The 25,168-nt window shown below is 41.2% G+C and overlaps 2 protein-coding genes across 8 annotated transcripts in view; one reads left to right on the forward strand and one right to left on the reverse strand.

The window, feature by feature from the left end:
* The window catches only part of LOC309714138 (uncharacterized protein), a 272,480-nt gene that overhangs the window by 144,769 nt on the left and 102,543 nt on the right, over positions 1-25,168 (reverse strand). Inside the window, exons 1-4 of one of the 5 annotated variants that reach the window (XM_082546350.1) lie at positions 24,012-24,233; positions 17,599-17,693; positions 16,691-17,287; positions 14,086-15,118 (exon numbers count right to left, since the gene is read on the reverse strand). The exons of 2 other annotated variants lie outside the window; for them this stretch is intronic. In XM_082546350.1, the coding sequence (XP_082402476.1) occupies positions 14,561-15,118; positions 16,691-17,287; positions 17,599-17,693; positions 24,012-24,057 (1,296 nt within the window). In that variant the 5' untranslated portion in view covers positions 24,058-24,233 and the 3' untranslated portion in view covers positions 14,086-14,560. Of the gene's footprint in view, positions 1-14,085; positions 15,122-16,690; positions 17,288-17,598; positions 17,694-24,011; positions 24,234-25,168 lie in introns of those variants that run through there. 2 more of the 5 variants (XM_082546349.1, XM_082546342.1) reach the window with 2 other exon arrangements.
* LOC309714146 (uncharacterized protein) overlaps positions 1-25,168 on the forward strand; it is a 64,811-nt gene that overhangs the window by 17,501 nt on the left and 22,142 nt on the right. The gene's annotated exons all lie outside the window — the stretch shown is intronic.

Consider the following 25,168-nt stretch of genomic DNA (forward strand, 5'->3'; position numbering starts at 1 on the left):
GTGCACACGTCATCACAGATCGTCTGCCTTAAAGGCGTGAATAAAGGTTTCCTCAGCCAGGCGTGATATCCCATACCCCGTGTGTTGTACCGAGTGTATTGACTGAAAAGAAACTACTTCAACCTTTGGTTTAAAACTAGTGTTAATGGAAGAAGTTTGAAGGTTGAGTTTGTTCCACGACTGCATTTCACTCACTGCCTCTGTTTGTATCTCTGTCACTGCAGGACCAAAATGGAGCGAGACGTCAGCGCTCTCAGGAGGCCGACAAACCTCACAGAAGAAAGGAACAGAAAAAATACAGCTGTGATGAGTGTGGGAAGGATTTTACTAAGGCTGGAAGCTTAAAAATACACCAACTGATCCACAGTGAAGTTAAACCATACAGCTGTGATGAGTGTGGAAAGGATTTTACTTATGCTGGAAGCTTGAAAAGACACCAACTCATCCACAGTGGAGTTAAAGCATACAGCTGTGATGAGTGTGGAAAGTCATTTACCCTGGCTGAACACCTAAAATCACACAAACCTGTTCACAGTGGAGTTAAAGCGTACAGCTGTGACTTGTGTGGAAGGTCTTTTACCCATGCTGGAAGCTTAAAAAGACACCAACTTCTCCACAATGGAGTTAAAGCGCACAGCTGTGAGTTGTGTGGACAGTCTTTTACCCTGGCCGAACACTTAAAAACACACCAACTCATACACAGTGGAGTTAAACCGTACAGCTGTGGTTTGTGTGGACAGTCTTTTACCCATCCTGGAAGCTTAAAAGCACACCAACTCATACACAGTGGAGTTAAACCGTACAGCTGTGACTTGTGTGGACAGTCTTTTACCCAGGCTGCACACTTAAAAAGACACCAACTCATACACAGTGGAGTTAAACCGTACAGCTGTGACTTGTGTGGACAGTCTTTTACCCGGGCTGGAAACTTAAAAAGACACCAAGTCATACACAGTGGAGTTAAACCATACAGCTGTGGTTTTTGTGGACAGTGTTTTACCCATCCTGGAAACTTAAAAGCACACCAACTCATCCACAGTGGAGTTCAAGCGTACAGCTGTGACTTGTGTGGACAGTCTTTTACCCGGGCTGGAAACTTAAAAAGACACCAATTCATACACAGTGGAGTTAAACCGTACAGCTGTGACTTGTGTGGACAGTCTTTTACCCGGGCTGGAAACTTAAAAGCACACCAACTTGTCCACAGTGGAGTTAAAGCATACAGCTCTGATCAGTCTGATAAAGCTTTTACTCATAGTAGCAGCCTACAGAATCATCAGGTTACCCACTCTGGATTCAAGGCGTACAGCTGTCACATTTGTGGAAAAACCTTCCGCTGGCCAGGCAACCGAAATATTCACCTACGCATTCACACCAAAATTGATGTTTGCTGCTGTGATCAGTGTGGCAAAATTTGTGTGACATACAAAAACTTAGAGCAGCACATGTTTTCCCACACTGAGGAGAGACCTTATAAATGTGACCTGTGTGAGAAGACTTTTAAATCTCCACATTACCTCAAATCACATCAAAAGATTCACAGCAGAAAGAAACTCTAAAAGTGCAGTTACTGTGAGGTATGTATTTTTCTTTTTACAGTTATTTCGAAGTATTATGTGAATGAAATTTAATTTCAAAGCTTATATGAGACATGAAAACTTCACATACAGAATATTGAGTAACATCTGACACAAATTTCCTGAAACTTTCCTGATATTGCAAAAACGTAACATTTTAAAAGCTTCTCTCATTTCTAACATTCACACTCCAATGGATGCAATGGATATGCAGAGTAGAGCATCCAGGGGTTTAAACCACCAATCTTCCCATTAAGTAGATTACCTACAAATTAAGAGTTATTGCAGCCCAGTAAGCTGACTGTTATAATGTAAAAATTAAAATGTGGAAGTTGGCAGAGCTGCTCTTTATTTCAGGCGACGTTCAGGATAGAAATGTTGAAGGAATTCCCTGACTTACACGGTCATTGTGTCTTTGTTTAGAAGCAGAGCAACACAGATGGATCCCTGTCGTCACTGTGGTGGTGGGAAAGTGTTTCGCTGTGATCTTTGTGGAAAAACTTAGTCATTTAAAGAGCCTAAAAATACGTCAACGCAGACACACTGGAGACGAAATGAATTACTGCAAAGAATGTGGGAGAGGCTTCCCCACATCAAGTGAATTAAAACAACATGAACTCTGTCACAGTGGGGTAAAAAAGCACGTTTGTGACCAGTGTGGGTCATCCTTCATCAGTGCAGGTAATCTTAAAGAGCATAAGAGTGCACACAGGAGAGAAACCATACAAGTACAGACACTGTGACCAAAGGTTCTCACAGTCAGATATTCATAACCTTCATGAACTTACACACATTGAAGGGAGCTACAGCTGTGACCAGTGTGACAAGAGCTTCAAGAATCTCAGTTCATACCCCGAACACAAACGATCCCACGCTGTAAATAAACTGTTTCACTGTTACCAATGTGCAAAAACATTCACTTCGTTATCTGCTCTGTGCAAACATCAGCGTGATTATGCAGAACTGAAATCACTGTATCACAATCAATCTGAAGATCCTCTTCTGGTTTCAGGATCAGACTTAAAAACCTTGAGATCAGGCTCCACAGATTTCAGCTGGAGTCTCCTGTAAAGAGTGCAGCTGATGTCACACTTGGATCTGATGAGCTAGCTCTGCTTTCTGGACCTGCAGTGAATAATCCTAAATGTTACAGTTAGGGAACTACAAGTGTGTATATATATGTACATCAAGTTTATCTTTTATTTTTTTTCCTTTGGATAATTTTACAATGGTAAACAGTAGTGGTAGAGCTGTGCGATATGACCAAAATCTCATATCCCATTATAAGACATCTTTTGTGCGGACAACGATATAAATCACAAAAATTTAACATTTTCGGTAAATTCTGTGAATCTCGGGCAGCTCGACTTGCGTGACGTGTTTCCAGCTGGGTGTCATGTACCTGGAGTCGAGTGTTTTAACAGATGCATGAAATTATACATTTTTAGACAGAAGTTGTAATGGCTGCCATTTTCTTTGTATTTATTACACGGCGTGCTGCAGGAAAAAGGCTGTTCTAACGTTTCAGTGTAAGGTTTATTTTTTTAGCACCTGACGGCTCCTTTCTGCTTCTCGTCCGTGAACACTCTTCATACTCTTTCGCAAGATTCAGTTTATTTTGAAAAGTCTCAACAGGATCTTGAGCTTTATTGTGAAAAGTTTTTGTGCAAAACAAACAAGCGGACTAAGGACAGCGCTAGTAAGTACTAGAGATGGACCGATCCGATATTACGTATCAGTCCAGTACTGACCTAAATTACTGGATCGGATATCGGAGAGAAATAAAAAATGTAATCCGATCCATTAAATATCTAAAAAGCACCTCACAAAACTTGCGACATGGCACAACTCGGCTCATAACCATAGCACATCGGAGCTGTATGCGTCACGTGATGGAGCAGCTGTGGCATGGGAGACCTGTCGGCGGTCTGGTTGAGCATTTGGAGCCTCGCTACCAAACCGTCATTTCAGTTATCCCAGAGAGAAGTAAAGCACGTGTGCAAGTTCATCTCTGAATGTTTGTAAAGCATTCCCACGTTAAGCTTAACAACCGATATATGGAGCGACTGCCTCTTCTCTCTCCCTCCCTCTCCTGCTGCTACTTCAATCGTGAAACTGATTAATGATCAGCTGATCGGCTTTTCTGTCGCGAGTCCGTCTCTCTTGTTTGTGTATCGCCCACTTTGCACCAGAAAGAGGAAACCAGCAGCTGAACAACAGCAGCACGTTTAAGCTTGATAATCTGTTGGTAGAATTTATTTAATATTACTTTCTACACCAGGATCCTTTTCCAGCTGACGGCTGTAACTGTGCAGGGGCGGAGCAAAGTTTAGCCAGGGCATGAACAGCGAAAAGGGGGCACAAAGACGTACTTTCTTTCTTATTCTCATTTAAAATATCTAGCGTTTAATAAATAATTATCTGAATCTTACACCCAAAGTTTTAATCTGATGTAAAATGTATAGAAGTCCATTACTGTATATAGTAACTATTAAGTCTAATATACCCTAGTAAGCTGTAGTACTTTTTCCTTTGGGAAGGTACCATCTGTGCAGTCTGAAGTTCTGTTGAAGAAAGATGTTGAATCTATTTAACTATCGTTAAAAAATAATTGATTTCTGTGTATTTTTTTTCACACTGCATCAAATTAAAGTTGATTACGTCGATTAAGCATCATGAGGTGGGGGGTGGTTCCCTATTTTTATTTTTTATTTTTTGCTGGCAGTTTGCCATCCTATTAGTTAGGCTGCTTACTCTTTAAAATACATGAATAGGGAGGATGGTGCAGGTTTAAGGTTATTAGATTGATCAGTTTTGCTGAACTATGAAATATTTTGGGTGCAGTGTATTTATTGCATACAGGTATAACAGAATAGCTTTAGTAGGTTTTTTTAAAACTAGAGTTTGAACTTATACAAAATGCAGCAAGATATTAAAAAACAGTTTATTGATTAAAAACACACTATCGGATTCATATTGGTATCCGCTGATATCCAAATTTATGATATCGGCATCGGACATAAAAAAAAAAAAGTGGTATCGTGCCATCTCTAGTAAGTACTCTCTGCTTATGACCCAAAAAACCCCACAAAAAAACAGAAGTTTTAGGAGTGACGGTGAGAGAGAGAGACAGCAGAAAAAGAGAGAGAGCGAGTTCTGAACAACTCAGAACGAGGCCTCAGAACAAATAAAATCAATATTCGAACCCAAAGTAAAAACAAGATCCAGTGTGTGCCCTTTGTTATGTGTGGGGCCTGACACATGCGGCGTAAAATGAAAATAAACCATAATGTTGATAAAATTTCTGGCAAAGACGTTGGAGTCATCATCAACATGTAGGTTAAAATCCCCAACTAAAAGCAGTCAGGACAACCTCATAGTAGAGGACAGGACGTAGGTGATCCAGGAAAAGAAAAAAAGGACACAAAGACAAAGGTGTTCTACTAAGTTGAGAGCAGGACACTGTGCAGACCAGTCAAGTTCTCCCACACCAAACTCTCTTTATGGACCTTGCTTTGTGCACTGGTGCACAGTCACGTTGGAAGAGGAAGGGGCCATCCCCGAACTGTTCCCACAAAGTTGAGAGCATGAAAATGTCTGCTGAGCTGGAAGCAGCCGGAAAGCTGTAGAAGCCCAGAAGTGGAATGTGGAAGTTAATAAACACACTTGTCCTGTAAAAGAAAAAAAGAAAAAGGAAAAAAAGGACAGGAAGTAGCTGAACTCCAACAAAAATAAGCTGTTTGGGCCAGCTGGACGATTCACTACAGCACAATAAAAAGGATCCTTATTTCCGACAGAAAATATCCAATTTTCACTCAGTCAGGTCTCAGTCAGAAATAAGAAGTCCAGTTTTTTAGAAGATATAAAATCGTTAAGCATGAACGACTTATTAGTCAATGATCGGGCATTAAAAAGCACCATGTTCAGCGGGGTGGAAGGATCGTTTTTAGCAGAGGCTCGAATTATTGGACGTAAATACTCACCAGTGGCGGTCCTAGCCAAACAGGCTAGGACCGCCACTGGTGAGAATACACCTCCCTATCTCCTTACCTTTTGTTTTCATGCTGATATCAGCTTTAACCAACACAATAAAGTCTCTTTTTATTGTTGTGTAGTGTGAGATTATTATATTATCTTATGCCACATTATACCCCTAATTAAAGATTGTGAAATTATTATGTAGTTTTAGTTTCCATTATTCTCCTGACTTAGAAGAAGGTGATAACTATTACATTTATTAAACTGATTTGTATTTCATTAGACTGCTGACTTATTATGAATGGATGATATTGTTTTATGATGCATGTTACTGCTGCGTTATAAGAAATATTGTTTTCAGAGAGTCATGGCCTTATTTGTCTGATTAGAAAAGAACAGAACATACTGCACAGGAAGCCAAGGTCATAACTTCGGCTCACTGAGAGAGAGAAAGAATGTGGATGTTTAGGTTTTATGACTTTGGAGGGGGGCTGAAGGTATAAGAATGTGAGAAACGCTCAGACACTTCAAGATCAGGCGGACACCCTCCCGCGCTCATCTCCCCTCCGGGTGGTTTATGCTCAAAAGTGTTGTATGGAATAATGAGAATTGTATGGAATAAAATGATTGTTGATTGTGCATTTATGTGTTGTCTTTCCTTCAGCCCAAAGATGAAAGAATTGGGAGAATTTAACAGTAGAACACGATTTTATCACAGGCAAGGCCATGGAAGCTCTCCTATCTGAAACTGTTCTGTGAGCAATATACCTTCAACTCTCCCTAATAAGGGCATGCTGTCGGTTTCATAGCATTTATCAATTTTTACCCACCAAGTTGACAACATCACTCTCTCACTCTCTGTGGGCAGAGCAAGAAGAAGGCTTCCATATCCTGGATTTTTCCAAACATGATCCGAAGCCTCGGCGCAGTGCGGCCCATCCCTCATCTAAAGGTAAGCGCCGAGCTAATGAGGTCTTCTGCTGCTCTCCTCGGTGTCTGTTCACAGTTTATTGTGAACACGTTGAGAGAAGAGTGAGAGAGTGTTTGGAGAAAAACACCAGCTAATCATTAGCTCAGCATGCTGGGAGAAGTTGAGCATTTGCTCGCAGAAATTTGGAGCAGAAAAGTCTTTTCATTGTTCCTGCAGCTGTTTTTCTGCATCCACCAAACCTCTACGGCCTCAATTCTATTTGAAGTGATAACAGGAAATCTGATCTACAGCTGCACCCTATCATCTAAACAAACTTGAGCACATTTTATTTTAGTCATTGTTTTCTTCTACGTGCAGTACAGAAAATCTCAACAAAAGTAATCAGTTGGCATCTGTGATTAGTTAGTGTGGTCTGAACAACTTCTTCTTTGATTGGGTGACAGCAGTTGAAAGTAATTGGATGTGACAATTATGGGGAGGGCCCTGAATAATGTTAAGAAAATGGCATTTTAAAAGCTGTCACAGTTGGCACTGAGCTCTGGAAAAATTGACGTTTTTACTGGTCTTTGAACGCCGCTTTTTCTGCCAGGCAGAAAGCAAGGGTTTAAAGCCGCCCACTGGTGTAAAATCGGCGCTCTCACTTTTTACACGTCGATTTTACGTCATTGATTGATTGAGACCACGAGGCTGACCTCAGCGAAGATCAGAACGCAGTTATTGCTCTGTTAGTTTCAGCATCAAAGATCTGCAGTGACAACCAGAGGTGTGGCCTCGAGTCACATGACTTGGACTTGAGTCACATGACTTGATGTCATTTAGTCATTTAGTTTATGACTTTAGACTTGACTTGGACTTTTAAACCAATGACTTGGGCTTGAACCTGTTTACTTCAAAGACTTGAGATTTTACCCCAAATCTAAAATGTAACACACATATTACATAAAAAGTGCGCACTGTTAATTCATTTCATTCATTCTTACCACACTGCGTACTTATGGGTGCGTGAGCTGTATCACAGCCAATCAAGTGAACCAGATTTTGTTTTTAAATAACAAAAAACAAACGGTCAGGCCAAAAATGCCCCTGTGATTCATTTTTTTCAGGTAGATAAACTATGAAGTAGTGTGTGTGTAGCCGGAAACACGTGATCTCCACAGTAGGCGGAAATACGTTCCTGCATGGATCATCAACTGCGGAAACCTTGCAAGTTGATCGTAAAGGTTAGCACAGAGTCTTTCATACATAAATTCGCCGTTAATAATTATATAATTCTAGGAATCATCTACTTTGTTTACACTGATTACGTTGGCACTTTGTTAGCGTTACAACAACGGTCAGACCCCCGAGGTATCTAAACTTTAGTAAGGAATGTGCACTTTTGACACCTCTGGTTAGCATTTAGTGGTCAGTTTCAAATGTATTTAATTTTTGCTTGTTATGAACAAATTCACTTCACTGCTTTTCACGATCTGTAACATCAATGCACATTGTTCCATTTACTGCATATTGCACTTTATTCATGTCTCTCATTCCACCTGCATCAACATTGTAAAGTTTGTCATGAAGAGGTTTATATATTTATAAATATTCTCTATTCCATTCTGTTCTGCTTTTTTATTGCCCAGATTAGTTAGTCTTTGTTAAATTGTCTGTTATATGTCAATAGATACGTATGTCACAAATAAAAGTGTCTTGAAAATTATGTTTTTATAAAGAATTTTCTCCCAAATCTCTTACATGCTAACTGTAACGTGTTATTTCTGCTAAAACCTGAACTTAAATGTGTATATGGTGTTTATCTGTTTTTCTCTCTGTTTTAGATGCACATATCAATGTGGATTTCTGCCTCCAAGCCAGAATTGCAGGAATGCACAACATGTTGCAGAAGACTCTTTCACTGCCCTCTGTGCCCCACTTTCAGCCCTACTGTCAGGGCAAAGATCGAGGAGCATATAAATGGACACATTAAAAATGCTTTGTGATGGGTCTGTCTAGCACAGACACACTGGAACGAGAGAATTTTAATACAACACCAAAAAGCATTAGACACCAAGCAGACAAAGTTCTTTGTGTTACTCGTATACGAGGGAGAGAACCACGACAAGCGCTGTTCCTTCGTTTGACCTCAGTCGCTCTCGTCGGCTCCCTCATAACACTGCTCTTTTATTGAGGTTACATGAATATACATAGGTTTATTAACATATATGACGTCTACATACAAACGAAGAGTACCTTGTCTGTGTGTTCTGTGTGTGTGTGTGTAAACAACTTCCTTAAACCTGCTGGTCTGGAAGTCCACCAGTTCATCTAAACAAAAAGCACTTAGACTAGAACAGATATAGATACGTTTATCCTACCACAAAACAATAAGAGAAGGTACGACCTCTCCCACGCTCCCAGGATGTGGGTGTGAATGACAGAACACTCTGGAATGCACGCAAAGTCTTTGCAGGCTCCTAAGGATCAACCCTCAACCAACATGACATTGATTATAAAACTCTAAGCATATATGAGTAGATATTTCTAAGCATAAATGACAATCCAATAATGTAAACCTGACAGTTCCGCCCTTTAGAAAAGTTCCCAGTTATGATCACCGCATGTCTGACAGTGTCAATGCAAACACACAGCATATGTCAATCACCCTAAATTACTGTAAAAGTACAAATGTATTAGCAGTCCTCTTATTCCTCATTGATCTCATCCAATGGTAAACTGCATCCCACAAGTGAACAAACGAATTGTTAATAGTTAAAGGAGAAATTAACATCCCAGCTTGGTGGTGTTCCTCATCTAGGCATGTAAATCACACGTCTCTCTGCAGAGTGTTTTAAGTTCTGCAGGGCGTCATAAATGTCTCTTCCAGTTGTCTCCATCACTGTCCACAGGACCAGAGTCCAACATGTATGTAGAATAGACATTCAAACATACCAGGTGGTTTTGTTGCTTGTCAACATGGCTGTCAGCTATCTCCAAAGCTGCAGGCCTCGTCCTGCGAGGGGGATTTCATGACTCCTCTACTGTCCATCCCTCTCTGCAGAAAAACCCCTGTGTGGAAAGCGTGCTGGATCCAGTTATCTTACTGCTGTTATGATCCCAGCAGTCTTCAGAGTGTCATTGTATGCATAGTACAGTGGCACAGCATTAGGTGATGTTCATAGGAGATTGCTGCCGTCACCACCATAGCTTCTGGTTCCTGTGCTTTTCACAGAATCATGATCCCATCCTCGAACTCCCTCTGCACTGTGGATGGAGCTTGGCACGCTCCCCTCATCCTTCAGGTGCCCGTCTGTTGTCCACAATCTCCTCTGTTGGCCTCTGGAAATCCCCCTCGGCACAGCTCTCATTCCAACGCAGCTTCATGGTCCTTGCTGTGGCTCTGGAATCTGATCTGACGATGGGCCCCAAGCAGCACGACCTTTGACCTCAACCACTGACTGGGCTGTCAGCTATGCCTGGAATGGTTCTTGCTTCTCACTGGGCCTCTGAAGATTTTTAGGAGATCCCTTTCAGCAATATTCTGACTGCTGCACCTGTATTTCCTTGCTAAGAGGAAAAACTTCTATTTGGAGAGCATGTCAACAATCATCAAACCACATTTCTCTTTAGTTCAGTGAACTTCACTTATAGGCCGTGAAAGCCTCATCTGAACCTGGATGCACCACTTGCATAGTTTTAATACCTGTAAATGAACTGTTAATTCCACAAATCCATGCAAAAATCATATAAGACATAGAAAACATAATGTAAACCTGACACTTTGCCTTTCAAAGGTATGTTGGCATTAAATATACCTCATAGTTAAAGTTATAAATATGCACTTCTTTTCAGCACTTCTGCAGTCTCTTTGTTGACTTAAAAGTTGCTTTTCACATTGTACAGTTCAATTCATTCATCAGCAAGACAAAAAGTGTGTTTTCATAAAAAATGTTTTCCTGTTCACCACATTTTTTGACAGCTCTTATGATTTATACCAATTTGCTTTCATTATTGAGGATGGCTTGGATATTTTTGTTAATATGTACAATATGTTGTTTGTTTTTATTAATATGTACAATCAGATTGTTAGATAAACTGATTGCATTCTGTACAACTACATTTACATGTTGTTGACTTTTCTTTTTTTTCTCTCTCTCTTCCAGACAAAATGATATGCCGGTGCACTTTCGCTGCCCTGTCTGTAACATGACAGTCATACAGCGTGGTGATATGGCAAGGCATTAATTGTCATGTCAGCATTCAGGACTGCTCCCCACTGAACTCTCCGATGAGCCCTGCCCCTCTCCCGCTGACCAGATCACAAGCTTGTTGATAAATGGGACTGAATGCAAAGATTTCAGAGAGATTGAAAAGGAAGTCTTCACTTTTTATTCCAAATTGTACTCCTGAGAATATTCAGCAGCTGATTCTGATAGTTTCTTTAATAAGATTCATAATCTCATCCCATGTATTGACAAGCCGTTCAAAGATCTGTGTGATTCAGAGCTTAAAATTGAGGAACTGGATTTAGTGATCATGAAAATGGCATTAGACAAGTCCCCAGGGACAGATGGACTCACTACTAATTTTTATCAATTCTTCTGGAAGGACCTAAGAACCTTATTATTTGATGCATTAAAGGAATCTATAGAGAAGAAAGAACTGATGCCAAGCATGAAACAAGAGTTGATAACCCTGATCCCTAAATCGGGTAACGATAAAAATTTAAAACCCATCACCTTAAACACGGACTATAAGATCCTGTCTGGCAAAGGGCTGAGAGGCTAAAGAAAGGCATCTCAAACATTATCAGTGAAACACAATCAGGTTTTTTGAAAGGAAGACTAATTGTTAACAATATTAGGCTGATTTTGGGACCTCCTTGAGTACAGTGAAATAATCCAAGAGAGAGGGTACATCCTGTACAAAGCATTTGACTCAGTTGAACATACGTTCATATTAAAAACTCTGCAGTCTTTTGGTTTTGGAGAGGAATTTATAAATGTTATAGAGATGCTATATAATGACATCAACAGCTCTGTTTTGCTAGAACATGGTACATGTTCAAGGTTTGAGGTTAATAGAGGGATAAGGCAGGGATGTAGCAGCTCACCACTTCTGTTCATCATGGTTGCTGAGCTGTTGTCTATTTTGATTAAAAACAGTCACATTGAGGGGTTAACTGTGATGGGTGAACAGATAATAATCAGTCAGCTGGCAGATGATACCACCCTGTTTTTAAAAAAATGAGGACCAGATTCCTTCAGCCTTACAGGTGATCAACCACTTCTCCAAAGCTTCTGGCCTACAGCTGAATATTAATAAATGTGAAATACTAGCTCTGCATGAGTGTCCCCTGCAGGCAATAAATAATATACAGATCAAAAAAAAAGAGATGAAGTATCTGGGCATTGTAATTTGCAAGGATAAGACATCAACAGAAAATAAGAATATCTGTACCAATATAGAAAAGTGTAAGTTTTAAACAGGTGGCTGCAGAGGGACATAACTCTGTTTGGGAGAATCTTGCTAACCAACATGGACCAAAGAGTAATCTTTTTTTTTTTTTTTTTGCCTGTCCCGTTTGGCTCTTTTGCATCAGAATTGTTGTCTAAAGGCAAAGAAAGATGCCCAACGGATTTACTTTACCAAATTGACCATCCCAGCCTTGCCGTAATGGTCCATTTGATTCACCTTTTATTGTTTATTTTATTTTCACTTACTGAATACGGGACAGACTTGACTGGGGGAAAGAAGGGGAGAAAGAGAGAGGGAAAGAGAAACAGCTGAGAAGAGGGACGGGGGAGAAGGGCAAAAGACAAAAACCAACAGAATGAGCAGAAAAAAAAAGAAAAGAAAAAGAAAATGCATATATCAATCACCTGGATCACCTGTTGAGAAAGAAAAAAGAAAACAAGCAGAAGAAAACAAGAGTAACAGAATAAACAACATCACAATGATATATGGGAATATGACAGTAAATACTAAATATTAAACATTATTGTGCAGCACATAAGATCAACAGAACACAGTGTGCTTTGAGGTAGGAGCCAAAAAGGGTGTAGTTTGTGGGTGTGATCACCCGTGTGTACACCTGTGAGCATGGACGCGCTTGTTTTTAAAAGGTTCATGTAATGATCTGCAAGAGGGTGTGGGGGGGGCCACAGCCCCGTCCTCCAGGGCATGAAGCAGGTATGGAGGAGATCAAAACTCCAGACATCCAGAGGCCCCCAGACCACAAGAGACCAAGGAAGACCAACAGAGGGGCAGCTGCGCCACTGTCCCAGAAAGAGCTGAGGAGAGTCCCAGATGAGGGCTCACTCAGCAGCCGCGGAGCAGAAGCCAGGGGGGGTTGCAGTGACGAGCCCGTGAGCTCCGCTGGCAGCCAGCTGTGCCTGAGTGACCGAGCCCCAGGCCGAGAAACCGAGGGCACCCCACCCCAGAAGTGGCCCGAGCGAGCCAAAGAGTAAACTTTCAAAAGTAAGTACTGAACATAACAATATTAGTAATTTCACAATATCGGGGTCAACCTTCAGGATCAATAAAGTTTTATTGAATTGTTAGTTGACCTTAATCTTACAGAGAATGTGATGATTTCATGGATATTTAAAGTCAGCACTGAGACAAATTTAGTAATGCCAACATTACAAAAGAACAATATTTGTCTCTTATATATAACACAGTCAAAGGAACCTGTCTTTAAGTGAAGATTTAAGGTGACGGGAAATATAAATAAGTGCAGCTTGAATCTTTAATGAAGCTCAGTATTTGAAACAGAGTTCATGTTCACTGCTGTAATAACTAATAATGATTGAAATAACAACCTTAATATTGGCCATATTATATTTACATTACCAAAGTAAGATGACTTTAGTCTCATGAACAACATGAGCTAATTGTTATTTACTAGCTGATCTTAAATGACTGTTCAGTACAGAAATGAAGCCCAACAATCATGTTTTACAGTCCTGTGGTCTCAGCCTCAGATATTTATCAAATCAAAGCTCATGTAGAAACAAATAAACAAATAAAAGATTTTCTCCTTCATTTCTGTCAAACAAAGCTGTATGAAACATTTCCAGCTGTTAGTATCATGGTTGCTAGGCAACCTGGGCAGTGCAACAGAGGCTAGACCGTCCCATTTCACAAGCCTCATGTTACGCCCCTAGTCTAGGCGTGTAGAGACGCACATAAGGTTGGAGGAGAGAGAGACAAATCCCCGCCCTGGTTCCCAAGCCAAACATCCAAAACCAGTTGTGAGTAAAAAAAAAAGGTGATTTTATTGAAGGTAATGAAGCACAGCTCCAGGGTGAACCCAGGCCAAAATAATAAACAAAACCTACTAAGTCCCACCAGAAAACTAACTAAACCCTAAGAAAGAAACAGAACAAACAAATGACAATACTAACCCTCGCTCCCTAACCCGGAAAATAGGAGAAAACTGTTCCAAAGAAAAGGTGGCTCACCCCTTCCGCTTCAGCCTAAGGGTGCCTAAGCACTAAGTTAATGCACCAGCCGTAACACCTCGCACTTCCGGCCGTAGCGGTCTTTGAGTACGCGGCCCGTGTGGACCGTTAAGGCTGCGTACTTTAAGGCTGCAGACCCTGAATTGGGATACAGCCAGGTGAGTGCAATTAAGGGCCAATCAGGAGCGAGAAAGCAAAAGAAGAAACAAGGTAAATCTGGTCATGTGAGGGAGAGTGAGACAAAGGGTAAATAAAACAAGAATCTTTAAAACAATAATTAAGCAATAAACAATTAAAGGACAGAAAAGTTTATTTTCACTTTCAACTATAGACACTTGTTCCTTAAAAACAAAAACTGTACAGTCAACACTTTTCTGCAATTTTACATTTATTTCTCACAATTTAAGTCCAAACAATCATGCTGACAGTTTTTCCCCCATTTGTTGTGTATAAAAGCAGTTAAATATGTAATTTCTTTACACTGACAGAAAGGGGAGTTTCACTGAACCGGTCCACTAAAGATCACAGTGGCTGTGATGTAAGATGAGTTTGAGAGGGAGAAAAAAAAAACATTAAAGTGATTTATTCAGGCTGCTTGGAGAAAAGGCCAAATACTTTTGATCCAGTGATCACTGTCCTGCATGATCACGCTGATGTTTGCACAGAGCAGATAATGAAGTGAATGTTTTTGCACATTGGTAACAGTGAAACAGTTTATTTACAGCGTGGGATCGTTTGTGTTCGGAGTATGAACTGAGATTCTTGAAGCTTTTGTCACACTGGTCACAGCTGAAGTTCCCTTCAATGTGTGTATTTTCATGAATATTACGATGACCTGACCGTGAGAAGCTTTTGTCACAGTGTCTGCACTTGTATGGTTTCTCTCCTGTGTGGACTCGTTTATGTATTTTAAGATCACGTGCAATGGTGAAGGATGACTCACACTGGTCACAGACATGCTTTTTAACCCCACTGTGACAGAGTTCATGTTCTTTTAATTTACTTGGTATGGGGAAGCCTTTCCCACATTCTTTGCAGTAGCTCATTTTGTCTCCAGTGTGTCTGCGTTGATGTAGCGTTAGACTCTTTTGATTACTGAAAGTTTTTTCACAAAGGTCACAGCGAAACTCTTTCCCACCACCACAGTGACGACAGGGTTGAGAACTGGATCCATCTGTGTCGCTCTGCTTCTAAACAAAGACACAAAGACAGTGTAAGTCAGGGAATTGCTTCAACATTTTTATCCCGTTTTTAATCACCATTTTAATGATATACAAGTACAGAAGCTCAGAGACATACATAGAATAGAATAGAATGCCTTTATTGTCACTACACAGTTGTATAGTGAGATACAGAGCATCTCCACTGTATACATACAGATGTAAAGGAGATGTTGCAACAGTTTGAAAACTTGAGACTTTGTGGGGAAAAAATTGCTTCTGCTTTTGAATTCTTCTCTTTCTATACCTCCATGTGGCAATGTTGGCTGAGTGGTGATAACTATTGTTCAGGAGATTACTCTAGCAGCTTCCTGCACCTTAAAGGTGGGCAGGAATAGTGTGGAGTGTATACGGGCAGCCTCCACCATCTGTTTTCTTTAGCATAGCAGTTAGTGGACTGTAGTTAGATTGCAAAGAGTAATCACTGCAGGTTGAACGGGTCATGGATAGAACATTGAGGTTAGAGCAGGGCGATATGACCAAAAATATTTATCACGATATACATTTAAAAATTTGCGAGAACGATATAACTGACGATATAATTGACACTATACTAATATATTTTCACTTAAACAAGCAGCTGTTTTTTATGTGCATTAAAGTTATATAAAAATGTAACAGTGCAAATTCTTTGCTGACAGTTTAACCAAAAGGCGTTTCCAGTGGAACCTGGCCGACATATCCTCAGCATAACCATGTATAATATCCACAAAACTTAAAACGAGGTCATACACACAATACGGTAACATTATGTTGAAGCACAGTACGTATCGCTCCGCCTACGATAGCCGTAATGCTCCGATAATCCATCAAGCGGTGCGGCTTTGTAGCTTAGCAAAGTCGTACTGAAACATCTGACAGATTTTCGAGTGCCATGCACATAAAATCGTTTCGAGGTCAGTAAACACAACCAGAGTTCATACATAAGGCACACGGGGTTATAAGGGGCTCTGTCGACTTTCAGAAAAATCAAAGGATGATTTTAAGTGTGCCGTATTTTCCAAACAACACGGTAATAACAACGGCCCACTAACATGCTCTACCAAAAATATTTCTTTTTATGTATCTGACAGACGAAAGCTAAACCAGTTCCACACCACTGAAGTTGCAGCATTTTGACAAACCAGTTCTGGTTCATCCATTTCACTTAACGATCCACTTTCACTCTTCTCATTCTGCATCGCCGCCATGTGCGTATGTAAACAAAGGCACTGCGCATGTGCGCTTTACCCATATTCTATCGCGATATGTCATTTTCCTATCGTTGCCCAAAATTACACCGGTATTACCGTGAACGGTATGATATGGCCCAGCCCTAGTCGAGGTTGACAAAACATCACAGACACATGGAGAACTGGGCGAGTTGCTGACTGTGCAGCGCAATGGGAGAACCAACTGAACTGAGCAGAGAGTCCAGAGTGTGGAGAGCTAAGCTGAGCAATGAAACCAGCTAATTGCTAACATGCTAACACAACTGAATAAGCAGAGTTGTTCCAAACAGCCAGGCTAAAATAACAAGATAAAAATATAAATACATACCTCACAGTAACTGCACTTGTACAGTTTCTTATTGGTGTGGATCTGTTGGTGGACTCTCAGGTAATGTGGAGCTTTAAACGTCTTCTCACACTTGTCACATTTATAAGGTCTCTCCTCATTGTGAGTAAACATGTGATGTTGTAACTGTGTGTCTGTTACAAATAGTTTCCCACACTGATCACAGCAGTAAACTTCATGTCTGGTGTGGATGCGTAGGTGAATATTTCGATACCCTTGATGTCTGAAAGTTTTTCCACAAATGTCGCAGCTGTACGCCTTAATTCCAGAGTGGGTAACTTGATGACTCTTTAAGTAGCTACTGCGAGCAAAAGCTTTGCCACACTGATCACAGCTGTATGGTTTAAGTCCACTGTGGATGAGTTGGTGTGTTTTCAAGCTTCCGGCGTCGGTAAAAGACTTTCCACACAAGTCACAGGTGAATGGTCTCTCCCCAGTGTGGATGAGCCGATGACATTTCAAGCTGGAGTTCTGAGTAAACTCCTTCCCACACTCGTCACAGCTGTATTTTTTCTCTCTCTTTCTTCTGTGAGGTTTGTCGGCCTCCTGAGAGCGCTGACGTCTCGCTTCATGTCGGTCCTGCAGTGACAGAGATACAGAGGCAGTGAGTGAAACGCAGTCACGGAACAAACTTTTTTACTAATGCACGATCTACTGTAGAATATAAAGCACCTTGAGGCGACTGCTGTTGTGATTTGGCGCTATATAAATAAAATTGAATTGAATTGAAACTCCCTCTGTAATGAAAATGACAATAAAGAAAATATTTTGCTCATTGGAAAAAAAATATATTGTATGAAAAATTACTTTATTTTACTTCAGTATCCTTATAAAATGTTATCTTTGTATTTTCTTGTAACTTGACCACAGGTTCAACATTTCTTCCTCACCATCTGTGTTGAGCTCATTGTTTCCTCTGTAGTGGCTGAGCTGAGTCCAAATGGCTGAAAATGTTCCTCCGTCAGATTCTCCTCCTGCTGATCAGCTGCTGGGACACAAAAGAATATTTTTATGTATTTGATCTCTGACAAAAAGAAGCAGAGCAAACACAAACCAGAGAAAGCAACATTTAGAAGATTCATTTGTTCCAGCAGCTGCAGGATGGTTTCTACAGGCTGAGGAACAACAGTCACTGCAGGAATCAACATCTGCACATTGATTTTCTGTTAGAGGAACAAAGTGAATGCAGACACACAGACAGGCTCTCTCCAAACCCTCAGAACAAAAGCTGTCCAGCTTTGTGTGTCTGTCAAAATGCTTTTTACAAACCCTGCTGGAATCAGTGTTGTTACAGCTGCAGTCAAAGCAAGATGGAAACAATGAAGAAGGAAAGTTCAAATCTACTCAGACTAAATGTCTTCAGTCAGTGTGTCAGCCTCCAGTTAACAACAGTGGTGAGAAACTGCACTACTGAACCTCCACTGACTGAGTAACTGTAGTTTGGTGCTTCATCAGAACTTCATGGCAGTTTGTACACAAACTGGAGAAAACATCTAAGAAACTGAAGGTGAGCTGATAGTAAGAGGATCATCATCTCACACTGCACCAGGATTCTCAGACCATGGGTCCGTTCTTCGTACCTCGCTTACTACATCCAAGATCAAATGACACATCCAAGATCAAATCATCGCGCTAACTTTGAGCTCGCTGTCCCGGTTCTCCGAACACACCTGTTGTTGACGATTAGTACAGCTGGATGAAGTAATGTGAGATCACTGGGTGGCTTAACAGGGGCTACGCATCGATAGTAGAAACATTGATCGGCAACCCTTTGATTGGTCGGCGAAAATGTCGAAGGAGAGCGCTCGGTATTTTTCGGCAGCAGAGCAAGAACTCTTGATTGAGGGATTTCAGGAGTTTCAGAGTTTAATTAAAACGCAAGGGAACACTGCAAAGGCTGCAAAAGCAAGGAGAGAGGGCTGGCAGAAAGTTGCTGACAAATCAAACTCATAAGTAATTTAATAATATTAATAATAATGGATTGGATTTATATAGCGCTTTTCAAGGCACCCAAAGCGCTTTACAATGCCACTATTCATTCACTCTCACATTCACACACTGGTGGAGGCAGCTACGGTTGTAGCCACAGCTGCCCTGGGGCAGACTGACAGAAGCGAGGCTGCCATATCGCGCCATCGGCCCCTCTGGCCATCAGCAGTAGGTGGTAGGGTAAATTTATTATATTATATTACATTATATCCTCTTTCACATTAGAGCCACAACAGGACCCACTAGAACATGGGAACAAGTAAAAGTGAAATATAAGAATATTCTACAGAATGGTAATATTTATCACTTATATTGCTTTTCGTCTCTTGGAAAGAGACCCTGAAATAATCTGTTTGTTTGTTTATAACAGCAACCAAGAAAAGGGCAGAGCAAAAAAAGACAGGTGGTGGTCCTGCACCCCCTCGTCAACAAGTTGGTTAAGTAAATAATACCCTCACGGGAAAATCGATATCTCTCTATGAGCACACTGTCGCGCTGAGCTAAAGGATCCTGTCTATCCCGCAATATACGCTGAATTCTGAGGACTCTCCTTATCAATCTTGCACCTTCCGCAATGGGTGGCTCGCGTATACGGACAGGACATGGCTGCGACAGGCTTCCCAAATCCACCTTCGCTTTTATAGCCGTGGTCTCCCATCTTGATTACACGAAGTAATTTACAATTACTACTCTAAAATATGAATTACATCTGAAATAATCACATACATGTAATAGAATGATTAATAGTACATTTCCCTTTTTTTACGAAATGACCTGTATGTATCTGTATGAAATCAATGAAAGGATCAAATACTGCATTATCTTTAGTTACATTGATGTTATTTATTTATGGAAAAACAGTGGTAAAATATCGCTGTTGCTTTCGTATAAATGAAGCGGACATACCTGAGTGGCCGCGATCTAATCCTGTTTACATAAAGTAAACCTGCTCCCGAGCAGGTTTACGCTTACGGATCTGTTACTATGACAGCAAGTCCCGGATGAGCTTCGGGGAACCGAACGATCCAGGATCACGCGAAATCGTCAACAATCAAATCCAGCTAACTTACTTAGCCAGGTACGAAGAACGGACCCCATGTCACGGTTCACTTGATCCCTGCAAACAGGCACAAACAAAAACTGTCTAAAGCTTTTGTAAAGACACTGAAGCAGTGGACTGATGAGGCTGTGGAGAATCTGCAGGTGTGTCTGGACTGCACCGACTGGCAGGTTTTCAGGATTGTTACCAACAGTTTGGATTATTATAGAGATGCTGTGACGTCCTGTAACATCAGCTTCTGTGACGACAGCTGCACAGCATCACAGTCTAAACTCCAAAACCTGTTTTCAGCTAATGACTCTGCTTCTGTCTGGAAAACAATCAGACGGTGAACCAACCACAGACCTAAAGACCCCACTGCACCAATAATTCACAGCTAGCAAACAGCCCTGAACAGCTCCTGCTGCGGATTCTACCAACAATGACCTGTTACTCCCACACCCAAGACTTTCAACACCTTAGCACCCCCCATCATTATAAAACATGGGCCTGGACCTTCTGTAGAACTTCAACTACAGAAATAAAACTGAACAAAACACCCGAGTTCACTCCATGATCAACATTTCATAGAATGAACACTTATAGTCAGGTCTACCTGTGAAAATGAGCATTAAACTTCAAATATTCACGTGAGCAAAAGAAATCAATCTGATCAATGAAAAGTAGAAAAAACTTCTGTCTTCTGTACACAAAACTAAATAAAATCCAACATTCAATCCACAACATGATTAAAAACATTATTCTTCTCCCAAATCACCAAGAGCTGCACATTAACCACCACAATATATTTTTATTCTCTGTGCTTTCAAATATGAACACTGTTTACTTTCATCTGTTTCATTCGTTTTTGTTAACATCTTCCTGTGCATCACTTTACAGCAGCCACACTCATTGAAATGAGACTTTGTAGTTCATTTCCTCTCATGTGTTCATCCACAGCAGCAGGGCAGTCTATTGTGACCCTGATACTGCAGCAGATCTATGGGCTCAAAATGTGGTCATAAATATTTTGTACTTGTAAAAAAGATTTGTGTGTGCGTAAAAAAGATTTGTGTGTGGACTTTGCCAAAAAACCCTGCAAGTTACAAGTACGGATTTTGACCCTATTTTTCTTCCCGTCATCTGATTGGTCAATGTCATGTCAATCACAAATGTAACAATCCAATCAGAGAACAGATGGGTTTGGCTGTCGGAGGGGCGCTTTTTTGAACTGCAGGTCCTTGAAGGGTGATACAGTTTGAAGCTGGAGGATCGCTATATAAATATCCGATAGCAGCTAGGTCCCCTAACTTTCAGCAGCTGTTGAAAGGAAAAAGTTGTGGTATATCAGTGGTTAGAAATACCATTATTACTTTAGGATTAGTTTAACACAAAGTCAGGGCTGACCCAGGGAGTCACAGTGCGCAGCATAAAAGTCCTTTCACATCGGACGCAGGATGTGCTGCTAATGCTAACTGCTAACTAAAAGCAAAGGATCCAGAATTTGTTACGCTGGCTGCTGGGCTCTGTGGGTTTTTGCAGCAGCTCTACCTGTACTAGATGCACCTGCTCCTTGTCTTTTCTATCTCTGACTTTATGTCCTCTACAAGAGTTTGTTTTTTTTGCTGGTTCTTTGAATGTTCAATAAAAACATGTATGCTAATTCATAACGAAGAAAGCTTTGTAATGAAGACTGTCATTTCCAAAACACTGCCCGTCCCGCGGTCCGCAGCGCTGTTGAAAAGGCTGTGGAAGTCCCTGTATTAAACACGTAGACCTGTGACACAAAAAAATCACCAAACTCGGACGACCACAGACTGTTTTCCTTCGTGGTGATGAAGGAAAACGTTGGGTGGGCATTTATACTCAGAGTGAAAAACGATACTCAGGGTTGAGTAACCCCGAACTGTCCAACTCGGAATATTCGGTTTCAGAAAGGCTGATAACAATTAGTTCAATCAACGCGGAGTTGCTTTAACCCCAAGTTAAGCGCGCGCACGAGGATACATAAAGCCCTGATTAGTGGAGCACAGATTAAGCGAGTCACCATGGAGACGGAGGGAAAGAAGGCGCGGTCAATGTATTTTACAGCGCTTGAGGCCGAAATTCTGATGGCAGCATATGCCGATAACATGCAAATTCCGCGGAAAAAAAGTAACACAGCCTCAGCTGCAAAAGAAAGAGAGCATGCATGGCAAAACATAGCCGACAGAGTCAATGCGTGAGTGTTAATTTAAACGTTGATCTAGGGATTTCCACCCATTTAACACGTTATTTTATTTTATTTTATTTTGTATTTCATACATTTTATTTTGTGATGTAATGTAAGCGCAGGTGCAACCCAACAGGCCCCAAACGTTCCTGGCAGCAAGTAAAAATGAAATATAAAAATATAGTCCAAACAGGTAAGGTGTAATTGTATTATGAGCCATAGTGCTTGGTCTGTTTGTCCGATGTAAATCAATTGCAGTTAGAGGCTACATTAACTTCCCCTCTGTAAGCACTTATTGAAATTATCTGAGCACATTACAAGTACATATTTGCTTACTCTGTATGCTCAAACGTGACCCGTTATAGCCAACAGAAAAAAAGCGGAGGCCCGAAAAACAGGTGGGGGTCCTCCACCACCACCACTCACAGAGGCTGAGCAGTTGGCTTCCACATTTGTGATAATGTTGGCAGCATCACATATGATCTTCACAGTGCAGAGAACACAATTAGCATCCATTACTATAATGAAATAATTTGTTAGTTTGAAATGCTACAGGGAACTATGTACCTGTACATTAATGCTGTGGAAAGACTTCCTGTTCACATAGTCTCCTTCATTTACTGAAGGAGCAATGATTGGAATGTGAGTGCCATCTATACAGCCAATCACGCCTGGGAACCGTGAGAATAAATGTAAAATTTAAGTAGTAGTTCAAGTATCACCACATCATGAATTAAGTTTTGTTCATCCTGCTACCTGCAATTTTGTGGAATCCCTCTTTGATAAATCTTGTGGGTCTATGACCGGGGAACACCACAAACGCGTACAGGAGACGTTTCAGTGCAACTGTAACATTCCTGACTGCCCGACAGACGGTAGCCTTGGAAACGTGCTCAGCGTCACCAATATTATACAGAAAGCTCCCGTTTGCAATACAATACAAATAATATGTACAGAACTGAGAGAATGTCCGCGATGTGTCACATGAGCAATATTAGGCCTGAGGATGTTATTCAAATGAATTATAGATTGTGCTGAAAAACGGTAACGTTCGCACAGGAAATCATCAGGAAATGATAAAATGTCCGAACACGCTCTGATCACTCTCTCCCGGCGGAGAGCTCTGCGGAGAATTTGGGCTTCAACATCTACTGGCTCTTCAAGGACGGGGCACGCCATGTCTGACACTTCCTACAGTCAGGTTTCTGACAAAGAGGCGGAGAACGTCAGGGTTAGTTGAAGTAAACCTGCTAGGGGGCAGGTTAGCTTCACGGAGTGTCGTCATAGTAACTCACTCAGAATTAATCTAAACTCGCTTTGTGAAACTGAAAACCCAGAGTTTTCGTTATCTCAGGGTATACTTACTCAGAGTTTGCACTAAACCGGCTTCCTGAAATAGGGCCCTGCAGTTCAAAAAAAGCGCCCCTCGACAGCCAAACCCATCTGTTCTCTGATTGGATTGTTACATTTGTGATTGACATGACATTGACCAATCAGATGAAAGGAAGAAAAATAGGGTCAAAATCCGTACTTGTAACTTGCAGGGGGTTTTTTCTAAGTCCACATACAAATCTTTTTTACGCACACACAAATCTTTTTTACACATACAAATCTTTTTTACACATACAAATCTTTTTTACAAGTACAAAATATTTATGACTACATTTTGAGCCCATAGTGCTCGGGCAACTCAGGCAGAATGCGTGAGTGTCTCCAGTACTCTGTACCGCGGGGCGATGGGTGGGTGGGGGGAGAGTAACGAACTTCTTTTTTCAAATCTATTCTTGGCACCCCCTCACGGCAGTTTCCTTCTTTCTCTTCTTTCATAGCTTACTTCCTGCTACAATCACGAGTGAGGCCTTCATTTCTCACAAAACGCTCAACTTCTCCCAGCATGCTGAGCTAATGATTAGCTGGTGTTTTTCTCCAAACACTCTCTCACTCTTCTCTCAACGTGTTCACAATAAACTGTGAACAGACACCGAGGAGAGCAGCAGAAGACCTCATTCAGGAGCTAAACTCAACATGAACTGAACTCACAGTAAAGTTAGCTCGGTGCTTACCTTTAGATGATGGGATGGGCTGCGGCGCGCTGAGGCTTCGGATCATTTTTTAGAGAGATCCAGGATATGGAAACCAATATCGGAACGATTAGCCCCTCACACTTCCCTTCTGGTGAAGAAATGACGTAAAAATCGCCGTTTAATAAGTCAGGATCCCGTATTTTACGCCAGCGAGTAGCTTTGAACGTCTGTGTTGCTACCCGATCCGTACCGGAAACCCGATTGCTACCACGCATGCGCAAATATTACGTCACGTCCTCTCTTTGCCAACATTGCGACATTCAATATGTTTGAATGATACGGGTTTTTTGTTGTGTTTTTTAAAGAACTTAATAAACAATGAGTATACAACATACGAACAGATGAAGTATACAAAAGAACAGGGCCCTATTTCAGGAAGCCGGTTTAGAAAACTCAGAGTGAAAAACGATACTCAGGGTTGAGTTGGTGTCTCTCTCCCCTCCCTCCAGGACATTTACAGCACCCGTCTCACTAAAAAATAGTGATGTGACGTTCTGTATCGAGGCTTCGGAGCGTGTGTCGAGTAATGGAGGGGGCGTTTCCGCGAAGCGCGTATCGAGGCTTGCTTCATTTATGGGAGGAGCTGAAAATGATGACGTCCGAAGCCTCGCTGCCCGGCTGTACCACGTGACTGGTTCGAACTTTGCCGCGAGATATGACAGCGATATAAAGCCCTCAGACTTCATTCAAAATGTGGGTGTTTGATGGAGAGTTGCGGTTAGAGAGAGTTTGGAGACAGTTTGGAGGTTTATGAGAGTGAGGAGAGAAAGTCAGGAGAGAATGGAGCCAGCTAAGAAGAGGAGGATGTCCTCCCCTGTGTGGGAACATTTTGATCTTATTCCTCCCAACAAGGTATGTAAATTTCTACAGAAGATGTATTTTCATAATACTGATGGTGCAATACAATTTATGTTAAGCTGTCTTTACTTTTGTACAAGGTGAAGTGTTTGCTATGTGCCAGGGAGCTGGGATATAACAACACCTCATCCATGCTTAGGCACTACAGAGCTTTGCATGAGAATAAGGGGGACACCGATTGTGGAGCAAGACCAGGTGAGCCATCAAATGCAATGATAATATAGCATGCTGTAATGTTACTAAATGATATAACAATATTATACAACTGTTATAAGTTA

This window comes from Aulonocara stuartgranti (assembly GCF_965226115.1).
Source record: "Aulonocara stuartgranti genome assembly, chromosome: 9".
NCBI lineage: Eukaryota > Metazoa > Chordata > Actinopteri > Cichliformes > Cichlidae > Aulonocara > Aulonocara stuartgranti.